Source organism: Pristiophorus japonicus, chromosome 10, assembly GCF_044704955.1.
Source record: "Pristiophorus japonicus isolate sPriJap1 chromosome 10, sPriJap1.hap1, whole genome shotgun sequence".
Lineage (NCBI taxonomy): Eukaryota > Metazoa > Chordata > Chondrichthyes > Pristiophoridae > Pristiophorus > Pristiophorus japonicus.
Genome location: NC_091986.1, coordinates 54,430,857 through 54,450,491, shown reverse-complemented (window position 1 = coordinate 54,450,491; position 19,635 = coordinate 54,430,857). Strand labels below are relative to the sequence as shown.

Sequence of the window (19,635 nt, the reverse complement as noted above, 5' to 3'; positions counted from 1 at the left end):
TCTTCTTTCTATCTTTTGCTTCTGCCCCCATTCTACTTCCCTCTGTCTCCCTGCATAGTTTCCCATCACCCTGCCATATTAGTTTAACTCCTCCCTAACAGCACGAGCAAACACTCCCCCTAGGACACTGGTGCAGACCGTCCAGTATGTACTGGTCCCACCTCCCCCAGAATCGGTTCCAATGTCCCAGGAATTTGAATCCCTCCCTGCTGCACCACTCCTCAAGCCACGTATTCATCTGAGCTATCCTGTGATTCCTACTCTGACGAGCACGTGGCACTGGTAGCAATCCTGAGATTATTACTTTCGAGGTCCGACTTTTTAATTTAGCTCCTAGCTCCCTAAATTCGTCTTGTAGGACCTCATCCCGTTTTTTACCTATATTGTTGGTACCTATATGCACCACGATAACTGGCTGTTCACCCTCCCTTTTCAGAATGCCCTGCACCCGCTCCGAGACATCCTTGACCCTTGCACCAGGAAGGCAACATACCATCCTGGAGTCTCGGTTGCAGCCGCAGAAATGCCGATCTATTCCCCTTACAATTGAATCCCCTATCACTATAGCTCTCCCACTCTTTTTCCTGCCCTCCTGTGCAGCAGAGCCACCCACGGTGCCATGAACTTGGCTGCTGCTGTCCTCCCCTGATGGGTCATCGCCCTCAACAGTACCCAAAGCGGTGTATCTGTTTTGCAGGGGGATGACCACAGGGGACCCCTGCACTACCTTCCTTGCACTGCTCTTCCTGTTGGTCTTCCATTCCCTATCTGGCTGTGTACCCTTTTCCTGCGGTAAGACCAATTCACTACACGTGCTATTCATGTGATTCTTAGCATCCTGCATGCTCCAGAGTGAATCCACCCGCAGCTCCAGTGCTGCAATGCGGTCCGTCAGGAGCTGCGGCCAGATACACTTCCCGCACACGTAGTCGTCAGGGACACCGGAAGCGTCCCTGACTTCCCACATAGTACAGGAGGAGCAGAACACGTGTCTGAGCTCTCCTGCCATGACTTAACCCCTAGATCAACTTAATTTGGCAACAGCAAGGCTAAAAGGTTACTGACTGATAAAGAAAAGAAAACAAAAAACTACTTACCAATTACCAGCCAATCACTTACCCCCTTGGCTGTGACGTCAGCTTTCAATTTCTTTCTACTTCTTTTTTGCCTTCTCACCCTGCTGCAGCTGCACCAGCTAGCCTCTCCAACGCTGCTGTTGGGCCTCTTGTAGGCCACTTGCCTGCCGCTCCACCTCCCGCCTCCCCGCTCACCTCTTCTGACGCTGTTGTTGGGCCTCTTGTCGGCCGCTCACCTGGCACTCAACCTCCTGACTCCCCGCTTCCCTCTCCAATGCTGCTCTTGGGCCTCTTGTTGGCCGCTCGCCTGGCACTCCACCTCCTGACTCCCCGCTAGCCTCTCCGACGCTGCTGTTGGGCCTCTTGTAGGCCGTTCGCCTGGCGCTCCGTCTCCCGCTCATATCACTGTTCTCCGAGAACAAAGGGATTAACACCAATGCCTCTGCCTGCCTTCAAAGATGTGCGCTCACGCCGTCGGCATACAACTATGTAATCCGCCACAGACCAGGCACAGAGAACTGCTCAGTCGGCTGCCATTGCCCATCGGCGGACTGGAAATGGCACAACCAGCGGACTTGCTCATGGTAATGGATGCATTCGAGAACGAGAAGTCCCCGTCACGGCCCACCAGATCAGGACTTGGACCAGCCAATATCCTTTACTGTCCTTGGTAAAAAACTGTGTCCTCCATGGGAGCTGGTCCAGCATCCCAGCGGTGATACAGGAGGTGATTAAGCCATTCCACAGGCGCAAAGACGAAATGTCCCTGCAGGCAGACTGTCTGTTGTGGGGCAATCGCGTGATCTTGCCCAAGAAAGGCAGAGATATGTTCATTTGTGAATTGCACAGCACCTACCCAGGCATTGTAATGATGAAAGCCATAGCCAGATCCCATATTATGGTGGCCCGCCATCGACTCAGATTTAGATTCATGTGTGCGCCAGTGCAACACTTGCTCTCAGCTGAGAAATGCACCCAGAGAGGCACCACTAAGTTTGTGGTCGTGGCCCTCCAAACCGTGGTCGAGGATCCACGTGGACTACGCAGGCCCATTTCTCGGCAAAATGTTTTTAGTTGTCGTGGACGCTTACTCAAAATGGATTGAATGTGCAATAACGTCTGTAAGCACGTCCACGAACACTATTGAAAGCCTACGAGCCATGTTTGCCCCGCACGGCCTGCCTGATGTCCTGGTCAGCGACAATGAGCCGTGTTTCACCATTGCTGAATTCAAGGACGTCACATCTGTCCTGTTAAAGCCCGCATACAATGGCCAGGCAGATCGGGCAGTTCAGACCATCAAGCAAAGTTTGAAATGTGTGTCGGAAGGCTCCCTGCAAACTCGAGTGCTGCTCAGCTTCTGCACCAGACACCATTCACTCACCGGAGTTCCCCCAGCCGAGCTGCTCATGAAAAGGGCGCTCAAAACAAGACTCTCTTGTCCACCCTGATCTCCATGATCACTTGGAGTTTAGGCAGCATCAACAAAGCATGTACCATGACTGCGCAAATTTGTCACACGATATTGAGATCAATGATCCTGTGTTTGTACTCAGTTATGGAAATGGTCCCAAATGGCTCGCTGGCATGGTCACAGCCAAAGAGAGGAATAGGGTGTTTCAGGTCAAATTGGTCAATGGACTAAACAATGTACAGAAAACATTTGAATCAAATCAAATTGTGGTTCACCAACAGCTACAAACAAACAGAAGAAGACACCACCAACTTTGACCCTCCAAAACACACACAAGTGGCAACTGACATCATGGTTGACCAAGAAGCCGAACTCACCATCCCCAGCAGTCCGGCAAGGCCAGCTGCCCAGCAGCCCAGTGAAGAACCAACCAACTTACCCACACCTGCATTTGTACCGAGACGATCGACAAGGGAGCGAAAAGTCCCAGATTGTGTACTATTGACTTCACGGGGGAGTGATATTATGTATTTAACCCCTTGCAACCTGTTTTACACTACCACCAGAGGGCCTACCTGTTGGAGTCCCAAGGGATCCCAGCATCCCTTGGGAGCATGGTATATAAGCAGGCCACCCACGAGGTACCTGCACTCTGGAGTCTCATTAAAGGAGCTAAGATCACACTTGCTCATTGTACTCAGAATTCAGTTTCATCCTTTATTATGAGCTTATCACATGTGACCACATGTTCTCCTTCTTTCAGGCAGGAAAAAGTATGCCCTCTCAAACTGCAAATCAACATAGAAATCAACAGACAAATTTAATGAGCATTGATCAGGTAAATGAACAGTACAGAATATAATCAGCAGGTTTACAATAAATGTAGACTTTACTATTCTCCTTGAAGTCAAAACAACAAAGGCACTACCTAGTGCTAATTCTCAACATAAACTAACCCCTGATCGTACTGCAAGTATAAAATAGCAACAGCAGGAAGTGTAAGCTCCAGGCATGGCTGTGCTTCAGAACGTTAAGTACTTCTGATCCTTAGCTAGTTAACAAATAACCTACCTTGCAAGGAAGTCACTGAAAAATAGTCGCACAGGGTATCCATGGCGGATCATCTTAACCATCTCCAAAACACCAATATATTGCAGTTGAGCTGATACATAGAAGTTCTCAAACTTGTCTGCCTGCTTGGACGTGTTGGGCTTGATGCAGTGTACAAAGTGAGGAGTTGAATTCTGGAGCTTTCCCATTATATCACTAATTGAACTCTAGAGTGAAAAGTTCAGTAAAGATTTAGTATTCCTTCTATTTTAGGTCTCTACAACGGGTTCTTTTTGAGCAAACATTTTATTATTCATCTTTACAAATAGCAATCTGAAGTTCCATTTTTATTACTTGACTTAGCAAGAAAGCTAATTTGCTATGTTCTCAACAACATGGCCACTGTTCATAATCAAAAATCTCACAGAAACCTGAGCTGTCATTTTAGAAATGACAATTGTCTTATTCTAGGAATGCTAAGAAAGCGCATGAAAAATTCTTGGCAAGTAAAATTAAGGAAAACCCACAGATATTCTTTAAATATATTAAGAGCAAGAGGATAACTAAAGAAAGGGTAGGGCCTATTAGAGACCATGAGGATAATCTTTGTGTGGAGGCGGAAGATGTTGGTATGGTTCTTAATGAATACTTTGCGTCTGTTTTCACAAATGAAAGGGGCAATGCAGATACTGCTATCAAGGAGGAGTGTGAAATTCTGGATGAAATAAACATAGTGAGAGAGGAGGTATTAAGAGATTCAGCAGCTTTGAAAGTAGATAAGTTCCCATGCCCGGATGAAATGCATCCCAGGCTGTTGAGCGAAGTAAAAGAGGAAATAGCAGAGGCCTTGACTATCATTTTTCAGTCCCCTTTGGATTTGGGCATGGTGCTGGAGGACTGGAGGATTGCTTATGTGGTACCCTTGTTTAAGAAGTGAGAAAGGGATATGCCGAGTAATTACAGGCCTGTCAGCCTAACCTCAGTGGTGGGAAAATTATTGGAAAAAATCCTGAAAGACAGAATAAATCTACATTTAGTAAGGCAAAGATTAATTAGGGACAGTCAGCACGGATTTGTTAAGGGAAGATCATGTTTGACTAACCTGATTGAATTTTTTGAGGAGGTAACCAGGAGGGTTGATGAGGGGAATGTGTACGATATAGTGTATATGGACTTCAGCAAAGCTTTTGATAAGGTCCCACATGGTAGACTGGTCACGAAGATTAAAGCCAATGGGATCCAGGGCAAAGTGGCAAGTTGAATCCAAAATTGGCTTAGAGGTAGGAAGCAAAGGGTAATGGTTGATGGATGTTTTTGTGACTGGAAGGATGTTTTCAGTGGGGTTCCACAGGGCTCAGTACTGGGACCCTTGCGATTTAGATTTGAATATAGGGAGTATGATTAAGAAGTTTGCAGATGACACTAAAATTGGCTGTGTGGTTGATAATGAAGAGGAAAGACTGCAGGAGGATATCAATCTACTGGTCAGGTGGGTAGAACAATGGCAAATGTAATTTAATTTGGAGAAGTGTGAGGTAATGCACTTGGGGCGGGCTAATAAGGAAAGGGTATACACATTAAGCGGTAGGCCACAAAAGTGTAGATGAACAAAGGGACCTTGGAGTGCTTGTCCACAGATTGCTGAAAGTAGCAGGCCAGGTGGATAAGGTGGTTAAGAAGGCATACGGAATGCTTGCCTTTATTGGTCAAGGCATAGAATACAAGAGCAGGGAGGTTATGCTTAAATTGTATAATACTCTGGTTAGGCCACAGCTGGATACTGCGTGCAGTTCTGGTCACCGTATTACAGGAAGGACGTGATTGCAATCGAGAGGGTGCAAAGGAGATTTACTAGAATGCTGCCTGGAATGGAGAATCTTAGTTTTGAGGACGGATTGGATAGGCTGGGTTTGTTATCATTGGAACAAAGCAGGTTGAGGGGAGACCTCATTGAGATGTATAAAAATTTGAGGGACCTGTATATCGTGGATAGCAAGGGCCTATTTCCCTTGGTGGAGGGGTCAATTATGAGGGGACATAGTTTTAAGGTGGTTGGTGGAAGGTTTAGAGGGGATTTGAGGGGAGGCTTCTTCATGCACAGAGTTGTGGGGGTCTGAAACTCACTGCCTGGAAGGGTAGTGGATGCAGAAACCCTCACCACATTTAAAAGGTGCTTGGATGGACACTTGAAGTGCCATAACCTACAGGGTTACGGACCTAAAGCTGGTAAGTGGGATGAGACTGGATAACCTCTTGTTGGCTGGCGCAGATACGATGGTAAGTACTGCAGGGTGTTGAATACTGCCAGGGTGATCTCCTGGACCAGTTTTGATCGCCTGGATGGATTGGAGAGGAATGTTCCCAGATTTTTTTTCCCCCAATTGGCCTGGGTTTTTAATCTTTTTTTTGCCTCTCCCAGGAGATCACATGGCTCCAGTTGGGGTGGAGTGTAGAATGTTGCGGTGCAGGGGGTGTTGCAGTTGTGTGGGTTGGACTAGTGCTGATGTTCTTTATATTTCCGCCATTGTTCATTGCTCATTGGTTTATATGTAACCTGCTGATTGAGGGCTCTTTGTCAGCAGGCGCGGTCACGATGGGCCGAAATGGCCTCCTTCTGCACTGTGGATTTCTATGTTTCTATGTTCTATGTTTCTATTCTTGGTTAATTACATTAATTATGAGTTGATGCAGTCAAGGGAAATCTTCCTGTTTTCATGAACCTTATTGTGTATTTCAGATGCATGGCCTGTATTGTACAATGTTCAGAAGTAAGCCAACTATACCAGGCATTCACGATTTCTATTAGCTGTTCCTAAGTACTTACCCTGAGCTGAGCAGCCAGGGTTGTGGGCCCACCATGCTCCAGACGTAGGAGGAATGTTGTTGCTCTCTTATTTTTCAGGAACTTAGAGAAAGGAAAACAATACAATTGTAAAGCACAGGAGTTAGTTAGCTGCTTGAGGTCTTCTACAAAAGCAAAATATTGGAGATGCTGTAAATCTGAAATAAAACAAGAAGATGCTGAAAATACTCGGCAGGTCAGGCAACATCTGTGGAGTGAGAAACAGAATTAACATTTCAGGTCGATGACCTTTCATCAGATGTAACAGTTTTTAAGCAAGTACAGAGCCAGGGAAAGTGGGGAGGAGAGGATAGAACAAAAGGAAAGGTCTGAGATAGTGTAGAAGGCAGGAGAAATTAAATGACAAAACGGATGATATAACAAGGCAAAAGAGGGTGTTAATGGGACAAGTAAAAAAAATGGGTCTAGAGGAGGTCCAAATGGCAACAGCAGAACCATTACCAGCACCCGCTGTCGAAAAAAATGGGAGCAGTGGTTATGATCTGAAATTGTTGAACTTAATGTTGAGTCCAGAAGGCTGTAAAGTGCCTAATCGGAAGATAAGGTGCTGTTCCTCGAGTTTCACAAGATATCTCTTATAATTTTAGCTGTATGAGCCTATGTTCATAGAGCTTGACACTGCAAGTAGAGCTCACATTTTTACTTTGATACAAAGAGGAGAACTGGTTTTCGAAGTTTTGCATAAGGTTGAGGTGCTATGTGTGCCGAGAAATTGTGAGCATAAGACCCACAGTTTCCTGTCATTCATTTTAATAGTTGGAGAATTATGGGCAACACGCTAGTAATGTCCTGATACCCACAACTTGCCTGCAAGACTCAATGCTGGTAGTGTAAATTAACCCCTGGCTGTGAAAAAAAAGGGCTCCTTCCTCAGCACTTTTCTCAGCCAACTTTCTCCAAGCCCCTCTTTTCCCGAAGGTTCTGAGTCCTTGCTGGGGTACAATTCCACAGTTGCTGGGCATGTTCCATTACTTTGTCCGACTGGCCATTATTCACAAGTAATGTCGCACATCCATTTCTTTGTATTGATATATGTAAAATGCTAAACCATATCTAAATTTTTTTGGACACAGTGGTGCTATTTTCTGAGTTTAGGCAACCAGTAAAGAACCACACCTGCTGGGCACACAGAGCATGGGAATCCTGAGGCATTGCTGTTGAATTTCTGTCCATTCAGTTGCAATCAAAATCTCAGCAACTAAACCAATCAACTGTGCCCAGAGATTTACAGGATTGTGCAAAAATAAAAATCTCAGCTTTAGTTTGTTCATAGAATTAACATTCAGCAAATGTGCAGTAAATGTAAAACTGATTTGCATGTTCATGCAACAATAGTTCAGCTCCTGTTATGAAATTGCAGAAGAACAGATGAATTAATTAAATGCTGACTCACCAATACCTTGCTGCTGCGGTCCAGAAACGTCTTTGTTCCTTTGGTTTGAGAAGTAGAATACATATTCTGAGACAACCGCACTGCTTTGGATCCTTTAAGGCTCAAGTGATGATGATGAGGAAGAAGAGAACCAGTTTGGGTCAATTTTGCCTGAAAGAATTGATGAATAACGACATTTTCGCTGGCTGCAAATTCAATAAGAAAAGAGAGTAAATAGTAATATGCTTCTGGTGCATTTCCAGTTCCATGTTACTGTTCATCTTGAAATAGTGATGTCCCTCAGAAATCAGTCCTGATTTCCCTGAATAAGCTGATTAAACTGGCAATCTTAAGATGCTGTGTAAAAGACAAAATCCTCATGTCGCCTCTGGTTCTTTTGCCAATTACCTGAAATCTTTGTCATCTGGTTACTGACCTTTCTGCCACTGGAAACAGATTCTCCTTATTTACTCTATCAAAACCCTTCATGAATTTGACCACCTCTATCAAATCTTTCCTTTACCTTCTCTGCTCTAAAGAGAACAACGCCAGTTTCTCTAGTCTCCCCACATAGCTGAAGTCTTTTATTCCTGGTACCATTCCAGTAAATCTTCTCTGCTCCCTCTCTAATCCTTCCTAAAGTGTGCTGCCCAGAATTGGCCACCATATCCCAGCTGAATCCTAACCAGTGATTTATAAAGATTTAGCATAATTCCCTTGCTTTTGTAGATCTGCCTCTATTTATAACCAGTGTAACTATTTGTACTGCCCCCCCGCTTCACTCCCCGCCGGCCCCGAATCATTCCCTCCACGTGGTGCCAAGAAGCAGGACCTGCGGCACTGACTCTCTTCGCCCGCTCAAGCCCCAGCCCCGGCCCTGACTCTCTCCCCACCCGATGTCTCCCCCTCGACTGTCACTCCCCCCGACTCTCTCTCCCCCGACGACTTTCTCCCCCACCGATTCTCTCCCCACCAACTCTCTCCTCCCCCCGACTCTCTCCCCCTCCCCGACTCTCTCCCCCCCGACTCTCTCCCCTACCCCCGACTTGCTCCTCCCTGACTCTCTCTCCTCCCTGACTCTCTCCCCCCCCGACTTGCTCCTCCCCAACTCTCTCCCCTCCGACTCTTCCCCCCCCCCGACTCTCTCCCCCTCCCCGACTCTCTCCCCCCCGACTCTCTCCCCTACCCCCGACTTGTTCCTCCCTGACTCTCTCTCCTCCCTGACTCTCTCCCCCCCCGACTTGCTCCTCCCCAACTCTCTCCCCTCCGACTCTCTCCCCCCCCGACTCTCTCCCCCTCCCCGACTCTCTCCCCCCCTCCCCGACTCGCTCCTCCCCAACTCTCTCTTCCCCCCGACTCTCTCTCCGCTGCCCCCTCCCCCAGCCCCGACACAGGGAGGAGGAGAAAGAGGGACATGCGGGGTGGGGAAAGAGAGGGGAAGCGGGAGGGAACTCGGGTAAGACAGATCACGTTCTTCCAACACCCTTCTCGGAAATCTCGGTGCGTGCGTTATAAGGGTCATTGTTGGAGTGGATGATATCCAGAAGTCACGACACTGTCACTGTTCACTTCATACCCAATAAACCTGTTAACAATCCGTACGCAATGCCCCATCTATGGTGTGGTGGAGGCGTGCGGGGAAGCATGCACCTGCAATGGGGTAAGGCACTTTGGCTGAGGGAGTGATGTACTTGGAACGGGGTAAGGCACTTTGGCTTGGGGATGCATGCACTTGGACTGGGGTAAGGCACTTTGGCTGGGGTAGGGATGCACTTGGACTGGGGTAAGGCACTTTGGCTGGGGGTGGGATGCACTTGGACTGGGGTAAGGCCCTTTGGCTGGGGGAGGGGTGCACTTAGACTGGGGTAAGGCACTTTGGCTGGAGGAGGGATGCACTTGGACTGGGGTAAGGCACTTTGGCTGGCCCTTGCTGTCTTCTGGGGACCTGTGTCCTCTGTCACTTCAGGAAGTCAAAGTGGATCGAGTTACAATTTGCAGTCAGTGAGACCTTGGGATGGGCGGTTCCAGTTACACATTCCAGTGAAACTTCAGGGTGTGGCTTATCCTCCAAGGGGACCAATCATAGACAAAGGGTGGAGCACGGTGGCCATTTTTGTAGTGCAAATAAGTGCATCCATTTATAAAGCCAGGGATCCCATATGCCTTTTCAATTTGTCCTGAGACCTTCAAAGACTTGTGTACCTACACCCCCAGATCAATCTGTTCTTGCACGCCCTCTAAAATTGTACCACTTAGTTTATATTACCTCTCCTCATTCATCGTACCAAATGAATCACTTCACACAAATGAAGGAGGCCACTCAGCCCATCAAACTCATCCTTCCATAGTAACCTACAATCCCTCCATCACAATAGCTATTTATGCTTCATTACTAAATTGAACATCACCAGCTTTCTTGTTCAATTAAGTACATACTACTTTCGGAACCTATTTTAGACTTATTCATTAAATCTAACCATTTTGCAAATATTTTCTAAAAATCGTATTTCTTGCCCTACTCAGCTCCCAATCTTACCCTGGCTGCAGTCAGACTTTTATTTTTGTTTTTGGAATGTGGGTGACACTCGAAAGACAGCATTTATTGCCCATTCCTACGGCAATTAAGTCTCAACCGCATAGTGTGGGACTGGAGTCACATGCAGTTCAGACTGGGTTGGTTTGCTTCCCTGCAGGGTATTAATGAACCAGTTGGGTTTTTATGGCAATCCAGCAGCTTTAGTTGCTTTCCAGGCACCAACCACAAATTAATAAATTTATGAAATAAATCGATTTAGGAAATCATTTGCCATGGTGGGAATTAAGCTTATAACCTCTGCATTGCGAGTCCAGTATCATAATCACTAGACTACTGGACCTTGTAATTATCACCACTCAGTAACCCACTAAGTGTGCTGGATTCATATGAAAATCTTTCCTTTTCTACCATTGGTTTAACTTTACAGTATCACAATGTTTATTATATGAAACTTGCAGAACTCATCAATCTAAGCTTGTATTGGGGAAAATTACTAAGAATGCAATAATTGATGAAATGAAAATAAGAACGACAAAAGCATATTAATATGATTTTGAATATTAATTAGGAATAAAAGTATTCATTTGAAGTTAGCTGATTAAATGCAAGAGTTTTGGACTCAACTGAAGAAAGCTTATTAATTACAAATGGAGACTTTTAAAAAATGATTATTCTTAGGGCTAGACGTTCCACTTTGCTGGCTATCGCCCAAAAAATGGGCGATGTTCCAGCGATGGTTGATGTCTTAGCCTTACCGATCGCTGGAACATCGCCCATTTTTTGGATCACAATTTTCCATTCGGCAATAGGCCAGCGATGTGAAATGGGCAATGCAAAAGGCCAGCGATGTGACGCGCACCCAGCGAATGGCCAGCGACATAGAAGGCAAAAGCTTCCCTAGCAACGGCCTTCTGCGCATGCAATTTTTTTTTTGGTGACAGGTTTTCCCATGTTTCGGGAGATCAGGGGTCATCCACACATGTGCAGAAGGCAAAGGGAGGGGTAGAGAGAGAGAGAGAGAGAATAGAGAGAGAGGGAGGAAGGCAGTGACAGAGAGGAGAGAGTAAAGAGTGAGAAAGAGAATATTACAGATTATTACAGGAAAAGAAAGATAAAAAAAGAGATGTCCGAATCTGTGTGGATTCGTGTAGTGTGGATCATGTGGAGGGGGCGAGAAAGAGGGCCAAACCCTTTTCTAATGAGGCGAATGCGGCCCTCATTGCTGAGGTGCAGTCCCACTGGGGCCTATTAACCCGGGTGCTCATGGAAAGCCCCCACCCCATGAGTGTCGCAAGTTATGGTCTGAGATCGCCGACGTGCTCTTCTCGGCTTCCCATGAGGCGAGGGGGTTCGATCAGTGCCGGAAGCGCTGGAACATCTTAGTAGCTTCGACAAGAGTAAGTAGCATTTTATATTGTACTGATGCAAATTGTAATTATAATTCATCTCCTGGATTGAATTTAAGTTTGTTATTCATACATGTATTACATATACTCCCTGTTAAGATCCGGACAGGGCTCTGAACCTGTGCCCTTTTTACGTCTCTCTGGCTGCTGTAGTATAGAGAGATGTATATGTGTCAAGCTATAGTTCCTAAACATGCTAAGCTTTGTTTCAACCGTGCATGATCCTATTTGCATGTAATGTTTTAAACTGTTTTGTTTCCATGATACTACCTAGTCAATTAGCTTATGATATGCTCTTTTCTCATTTGCAGAAGAAGATATCCAGCAACCACAGGGAGCAGAGGCACACGGAAGGTGGCACTGCTCACTGCAAACCCTAACTGACCTCAAGGAGCGTGCAGCCATGCTGGTGGGCCAGGAACACCGTTCGGCCAAGACCTGCGGTCTTGCGGAGCTCAACTATGCGTCTCATGAGTAATGTGTCAAACAGTTTTAAAAAGGAATGCAACGTGCTGTAATTATAATGCAACATGCAATATATGAATGATGTCATGTCATGTCATGTAATGCATGCAGCCTTTGTGCATAAGAAGCAATTAGAGCAAGGGATGCAGCCGCTAAAGCTTTTTGGGGCAGTGAAATCCATGTATTGATATGTAATATAAGAACATAAGAAATAGGAACAGGAGTAGGCCATACAGCCCCTCGAGCCTGCTCCACCATTCAATAAGATTATGGCTGATCTGATCATGGACTCAGCTCCACCTCCCTACCCACTCCCCATAACCCCTTATCCCCTTATTGTTTAAGAAACTGTCTATTTCTGTCTTAAATTTATTCAATGTCCCAGCTTCCACAGCTCTCTGAGGCAACGAATTCCACAGATTTACAACCCTCTGAGAGAAGAAATTTCTCCTCATCTCAGTTTTAAATGGGCAGCCCCTCTAGTTCTAGTCTCCCCCATCAGTGGAAATATCCTCTCTGCATCCACCTTGTCAAGCCCCTTCATAATCTTATACGTTTCGATAAGATCACCTATCATTCTTCTGAATTCCAATGAGTAGAGGCCCAACCTACTCAACCTTTCCTCATAAGTTAACCCCCTCATCTCCGGAAGCAACTTAGTGAACCTTCTCTGAACTGCCTCCAAAGCAAGTATATCCTTTCGTAAATATGGAAACCAAAACTGCACACAGTATTTAGCTATACAGGGTATTGGTGTGGCCTCGCCAATACCCTGTATAGATGTAGCAAGACTTTCCTGCTTTTATACTCCATCCCCTATGCAATAAAGGCCAAGATTCCATTGGCCTTCCTGATCACTTGCTGTATATGCATACTATGCTTTTGTGTTTCATGCACAAGTACGCTTAGGTCCCACTGTACTGCAGCACTTTGCAAACTTTCTCCATTTAAATAATAACTTGCTCTTTGATTTTTCTGCCAAAGTGCACGACCTCGCACTTTCCAACATTATACTCCATCGGCCAAATTTTTGCTCACTCACTTAGCCTGTCTATGTCTTTTTGCAGATTTTTTGTGTCCTACTCACACATTGCTTTTCCTCCCATCTTTGTATCATCAGCAAACTTGGCTACATTACACTCAGTCTCTTCTTCCAAGTCGTTAATTTAGATTGTAAATAGTTGGGGTCCCAGCACTGATCCTGTGGCACCGCACTAGTTACTGTTTGCCAACCAGAGAATGAACCATTTATCCCGACTCTCTGTTTTCTGTTAGTTAGCCAATCCTCTATCCAAGCTAATATATTACTCCCAACCCCGTGAACTTTTATCTTGTGCAGTAACCTTTTATGTGGCACCTCTCTCATTAACGTCTCTTGTTAATGTGTACCCTTATGTTCTAATAAGCTCTGTAATAAGTTCAAATGTGCTTTTAAGGTCAACCTGAGACACTAGTGGAGATGGCACCTGCACCTGCACCTGGTGAGGAGGAACAGGAGTAGGAGGAGGAGAAGGAGGAGGAGAACGACACCGACACCGACACCGACACCGACACCAACACCAACACCAACACCGACACCACCACCACCACCAAGGAGGAGGAGAATGACACCACCACCACCGAGGAGGAGGAGGAGGAACAGGAGTAGGAGTAGGAGGAGGAGGAGAATGACACCACCACCACTGAGGAGGAGGAGGAGGAGAACGACACCACCACCACCACCACCACCGAGGAGGAGGAGGAACAGGAGTGGGAGAAGGAGGAACAGGAGGAGGAGGATGAGGAGGAGGAGGAAGACGACACTACCACCACTGAGGAGGAGGAGGAAGAATCATTTACGGAGGGTGAGGAACCTGTGGTCATCTTGAGACGGAAGAGGCACTGGGACTAAGCGGCGTGCAGCTGGCAACACTAAGGTGCATTATATTATGCACGCCGACCCCACGGAGGCATCCCATGGATGATCAGTTGGAGAGCTTGATCTCCATTTCCTCGCCGATGGTCGCGATAAGTCGCGAGCTTCTCCAGGGTTTACTCAGTTTGCGTGTGACTTTTCACAGGTGTCTGCTGTGCAATTCGTGCTACTGGAGGTAGCACGGCAGACACTGGAGGAGATGCATGAGTAGACCTCCGCAACCAATGCCCTGTGGCATGCGCTGCTGGCTGAACACGCGCTTCTCCAAGGTGTCGTATTGCGTCAGAGTATTACCCCGAGCACTCAAGCGAGAACGGAGGAACCACTTCCTCCTGACTCAGAAGATGATCCGACAGCTTCATCTTTCACTACAACACCCCCTTTCCATTGCCCGTTGCTCACCAGCTTCGTTTTGGTCTCCGGGGACCAAAACGGGTGGGTGGGCCTAAGATATGGGGGGGGGAAAGGATCTGGAGGGAAACGTAGCCGCAGGTCCAGGTAGGGAGGGGGGTATTTTTGCTAAAATTGTTGCGTTATCTTTAATTCTGTTACTGTTAATGTTAATGTTCGTTTATAGTTGGGGGGGGGGGGATGTTGTTAAAAATTACAATAAAATCCTTTGTTAAAATAACACTTTTTTTTATTGAGTTTAACAATTGTTGTGCATTGTCTTTTAATAACATAAGTTTAGTTAAGTTAAGCATTAATGCAACTGTTGTGCAACAATGGCCAGGCCAGGGCAGTGCAGGCAAGGTTAAAACGGAACTCAATGCAATTGCAACTTTTGTTTAACCAGAACTGTAACTGTAACTGTGACTGTGACTGTCCCCAATGTAAGTTCATGCAAAGCATTCATTTACGAGCTGTTGACGCAACAGTTTTGCAGCCGCGTAACTCCCTCAAGGTTTCTCTGGTCTTCTCGGGAGGGCGGAGGGGTGGGACCATGGCTTAATCACCAGGCTGATTGTCCTCCCCGATGTCCTCACCAGCCTCCTCCTCTTGCTCCTCGCCGTCTGCCTATTCCACCTCCCCTCCTTCTGGAGGTGGACCTGCAGCCCTATCTGGCAATTGTTGTCCGCTCCTTTTTGCTAGGTTGTGCAACATGCAACACACCACAATAAACTCAGTGACCTGGTTAGAGTGGTACTGTAGGCTGCCACCAGAGTGGTCCAGACATCTGAAGCGCTGCTTTAGGCTTCCAATTGTCTTTTCGACTATGTTGAGTGTAGCTATGTAGCTTTCATTGTAACGCTTCTCGGCTACAGTAATGGAACTACGCAGTGGGGTCATCAGCCAACTGTCAAGGCCATATCCTTTATCCCCCAGCATCCAACCATGACCTTCTGGCTGATTGACAAACAGGTCAGGGATATCATGGTTGCTTCCAGGAAATGTCGCATTTACTGTCATGATTATTTGGTTGTGGTCGACAACAAGCTGCACATTCAGAGAGTGGAATCGCTTTCTGCTACGAAACACCTCTGTGTTCTGTAAAGGGGCTTTCAGGGCGATGTGTGTGCAGTCTATTGCTCCCTGCACCTTTGGAAGTTGCTATTCTCGAGAAACCCAAAGCCCTCCCGGTCTGTGCCTCCCTGGTCATAGGGAAGTTTATAAAGTCCATCCTGTGAGCGTAAAGGGTTTTAGTCAATTGTCGAATGGAGCAGTGTGTGGCGTGCTGAGAGATACCACATATGTCGCCAGCTGAAGCCTGAAAGGATCCAGATGTGTAGAAGGATAGTGCCGCAGTAACCTTTACCTCAATGGGCAGTGTCGTTCTGATGGTGCTAGAAGGCTGCAGATCCTCCTTGATGAGCGAGCTTATCTCAGCGAATGACCTCTTTCCGGAAGCGCAGCCTCCTAAGACACGCGTTTTCAGACAAGTTGAGGTAAGATTGCTTTTTCTTATACCTTCGTTGGCTGTACGTTCGCCTCCTCTGTCCCCTCTGTCCCCACATTAATCTGCCACCTCTTCGATTGATCCTTTCAGAAACCAGTGTGTGAGCAGTTACGAGTAATGACAAAGAAGCCATAGGCCCCAGCACTATCAATATTATTTTCACTTGCTATAAATACACTTTTTAGTAAAAAAATGTCTTATCTACTAAGCTAATATTAGTATAATTAAATATAAGTATAAATATGATTGGATCTATCTGTAAAAGACTCTTAAATAACTCACCTCATATAAGCTTGAGTTTTTTAGTTGCCTCCTCCCTTCCTCCGAAATTCAAAATGGTGTCCGTAGTGCCCAGTTCTGTGAGGAAGGCCCGGGAAAAACAACTATTCTCCAGCAATGTTCTCGGCGAGCGGTCAGCCCGGCGATGTGCCGGCGATTTGCCGAACGTTCCACTGGGAGATGTGTGGGCGATCACCTCAGCGATCAGCTCGGTGATGTGAGCCGAAAGTTGTGGGGTTAGTTTTCCAGGGATGTTCCAGCCTGAATTTCCACTTTTTGGTCAAAATGGGCAATAGCAGGCCATTTTGGGCGCTATATGGGTGATGTTCCAGCGATGTGAAGTGGAAAGTTTGGCCCATAGTGTTTTATTAAATGTCTTTCTCCTTCATAAATACAAATATTTACACACAGAAAAAAAATCAATCTTTGGGTCATTTGATATCTATGTCTGAATCTCTATTATATTTATAATAAAATGATTACAGCAGAAACATTTTGGTTCCCTGTATTTTACTGAAGTATTGCATTTATTTATTAGGTTTGTTTTGTGTTGTACAATTTAACGGTTTTTGGGGGAGAAATTTGGTTACTTACTGCCTCATTTTAGCGTGCAGGGGAGGCACTAATGGGTCGCTAAGGGGTTAAGGACTGGGCACGGCGAATGCAGCGATGCATGCAAAATTCAATGCACTGGCGCTAACTCTTACCGCCTGAGCCTCTAATGCCTCACAGATCGTGATGTCATAAAGTATGCAGTGCCGTTACCAACCTGGATGTGAAATTAGAACATAAGAAATAGGAGTAGGAGCAGGCCATACAGCCTCTCGAGCCTGTTCCACCATTTAATACTATTGTGGCTGATCTAATCATGGACTCAGGTCCACTTCCCTGCCCACTCCCCATAACCCCTTATTCCCTTATCAGTTAAGAAACTGTCTATCTCTGTCTTAAATTTATTCAATGGCCCAGCTTCCACAACTCTCTGAGGCTGCGAATTCCACAGATTTAGAACCCTCTGAGCGAAGAAATTCCTCCTCATCTCAGTTTTAAATGGGCGGCCCCTTATTCTAAGATTATGCCTCTAGTTCTAGTCTTCCCTATCAGTGGAAATATCCTCTCTGCATCCACATTGTCAAGCACCCTCATAATCCTATACGTTTCGATAAGACCACCTCTCATTCTTCTGAATTCCAATGAGTAGAGGCCCAACCTACTCAACCTTTCCTCATAAGTCAACCCCCTCATCTCTGGAATCAACCTAGTGAACCTTCTCTGAACTGCCTGCAAAGCAAGTATATCCTTTCTTAAATATGGAAACCAAAACTGTACGCAGCATTCCAGGTGTGGTCTCACCGATACCCTGTATAACTGTAGCAAGACTTCCCTGCTTTTATACTCCATCCCCTTTGCAATAAAGGCCAAGATTCCATTGGCCTTCCTGATCACTTGCTGTACCTATGTTTCATGCACCAGGACCCCCAAGTCCCGCTGTACTGCAGCACTTTGCAATTTTTCTCCATTTAAATAATAACTTGCTCTTCGATTTTTTCAGCCAAAGTGCATAACACACATTTTCCAACATTATACTACATCTGTCAAATTTTTGCCCACTCACTTAGCCTGTCTATGTCCTTTTGCAAGTTTTTTTGTGTCCTCCTCACACATTGCTTTTCCTTCCATCTTTGTATCATCAGCAAACTTGGCTGCGTTACACTCGGTCCCTTCATCCAAGTCATTAATATAGATTGTAAATAGTTGGGGTCCCAGCACTGATCCGTGCGGCACCCTACTAGTTACTGATTGCCAACCCAAGAATGAACCATTCATCCCGACTCTCTGTTTTCTGTTAATTAGCCAATCCTCTATCCACGCTAATATATTACCACCAACCCCCTGAGCTCTTATCTTGTGCAGTAACCTTTTATGTGGCACCTTGTCAAATGCCTTCTGGACGTCCAAATACACCACATCCACTGGCTCCTCTTTATCCACTCTGTTCATTACATCCTCAAAGAATTCCAGAACATTTGTCAAACATGACTTCCCCTTCATAAATCCATGCTGACTCTGTCTGACTGAATTATGTTTTTCCAAATGTCCTGCTACTGCTTCTTTAATAATGGACTCCAACATTTTCCCAACCACAGATGTTAGGCGATCTGGTCTATAGTTTCCTGCTTTTTGTCTGCCTCCTTTTTTAAATAGGGGCATTACAGTTTCAGTTTTCAATCTGCTGGGACCTCCCCAGAATCCAGGGAATTTTGGTAAATTACAACCAATGCATCCACTATCCCTGCCGCTACTTCTCTTAAGACCCTAGGATGCAAGCCATCAGGTCCAGTGGATTTATCTGCCTTTAGTCCCATTATCTTACTGAGTACCACCTCCTTAGTGATTGTGATTGTGTTAAGGTCTTCTCTCCCCTCTAGCCCCTTGACTATCCACTGTTGGGATATTTTTAGTATCCTCTAACCTAAAGACTGACACAAAATATTTGTTCAGAGTTTCTGCCATCTCCATGTTCGCCATCACTAATTCCTCGGTCTCATCTTGTAAGGGACCAACATTTACTTTAGCCACTCTTTTCCTTTTTATATACCTGTAGAAACTCTTGCTTTCTGTTTTTATATTCCGTGCTAGTTTACTCTCACGGGGAGCTCACGGGGTTGGTGGTAATATATTAGCGTGGATAGAGGATTGGCTAACTAACAGAAAACAGAGAGTCGGGATGAATGGTTCATAGAAAGTAAACAAAGAAATGGCAGACCAGTTGAACAAATACTTTAGTTCTGTCTCCACGAAGGAAGACACAAATAACCTTCCGGAATTACTAGGGGACCGAGGGTCTAGTGAGAAGGAGAAACTGAAGGATATCCTTATTAGGCAGGAAATTCTGTTAGGGAAATTGATGGGATTGAAGGCCGATAAATCCCCAGGGCCTGATAGTCTGCATCCCAGAGTACTTAAGGAAGTGGCCCTAGAAATAGTGGATACATTGGTGATCATTTTCCAACAGTCTATCGACTCGGGATCAGTTCCTATGGACTGGAGGGTAGCTAATGCAACACCACTTTTTAAAAAAGGAGGGAGAGAGAAAATGGGTAATTATAGACTGGTTAGCCTGACATCAGTCGTGGAGAAAATGTTGGAATCAATTATTAAAGATGAAATAACAGCGCATTTGGAAAGCAGTGACAGGATCGGTCGAAGTCAAAATGGATTTATGAAAGGGAAATCATGCTTGACAAATCTTCTGGAATTTTTTGAGGATGTAACTAGTAGGATGGACAAGGGAGAAACAGTGGATGTGGTGTGTTTGGACTTTCAAAAGGCTTTTGACAAGGTCCCACACAAGAGATTGG

At 45.7% G+C, this 19,635-nt stretch overlaps 1 protein-coding gene across 1 annotated transcript in view; it reads right to left on the bottom strand.

Moving 5' to 3' along the window:
* The window catches only part of myo16 (myosin XVI), a 1,091,439-nt gene that overhangs the window by 298,531 nt on the left and 773,273 nt on the right, over positions 1-19,635 (bottom strand). The window contains exons 24-26 of the mRNA XM_070891428.1: positions 7,803-7,981; positions 6,365-6,445; positions 3,562-3,767 (exon numbers count right to left, since the gene is read on the bottom strand). Of these exons, the coding sequence (XP_070747529.1) occupies positions 3,562-3,767; positions 6,365-6,445; positions 7,803-7,981 (466 nt within the window). The remainder of the gene's footprint in view (positions 1-3,561; positions 3,768-6,364; positions 6,446-7,802; positions 7,982-19,635) is intronic.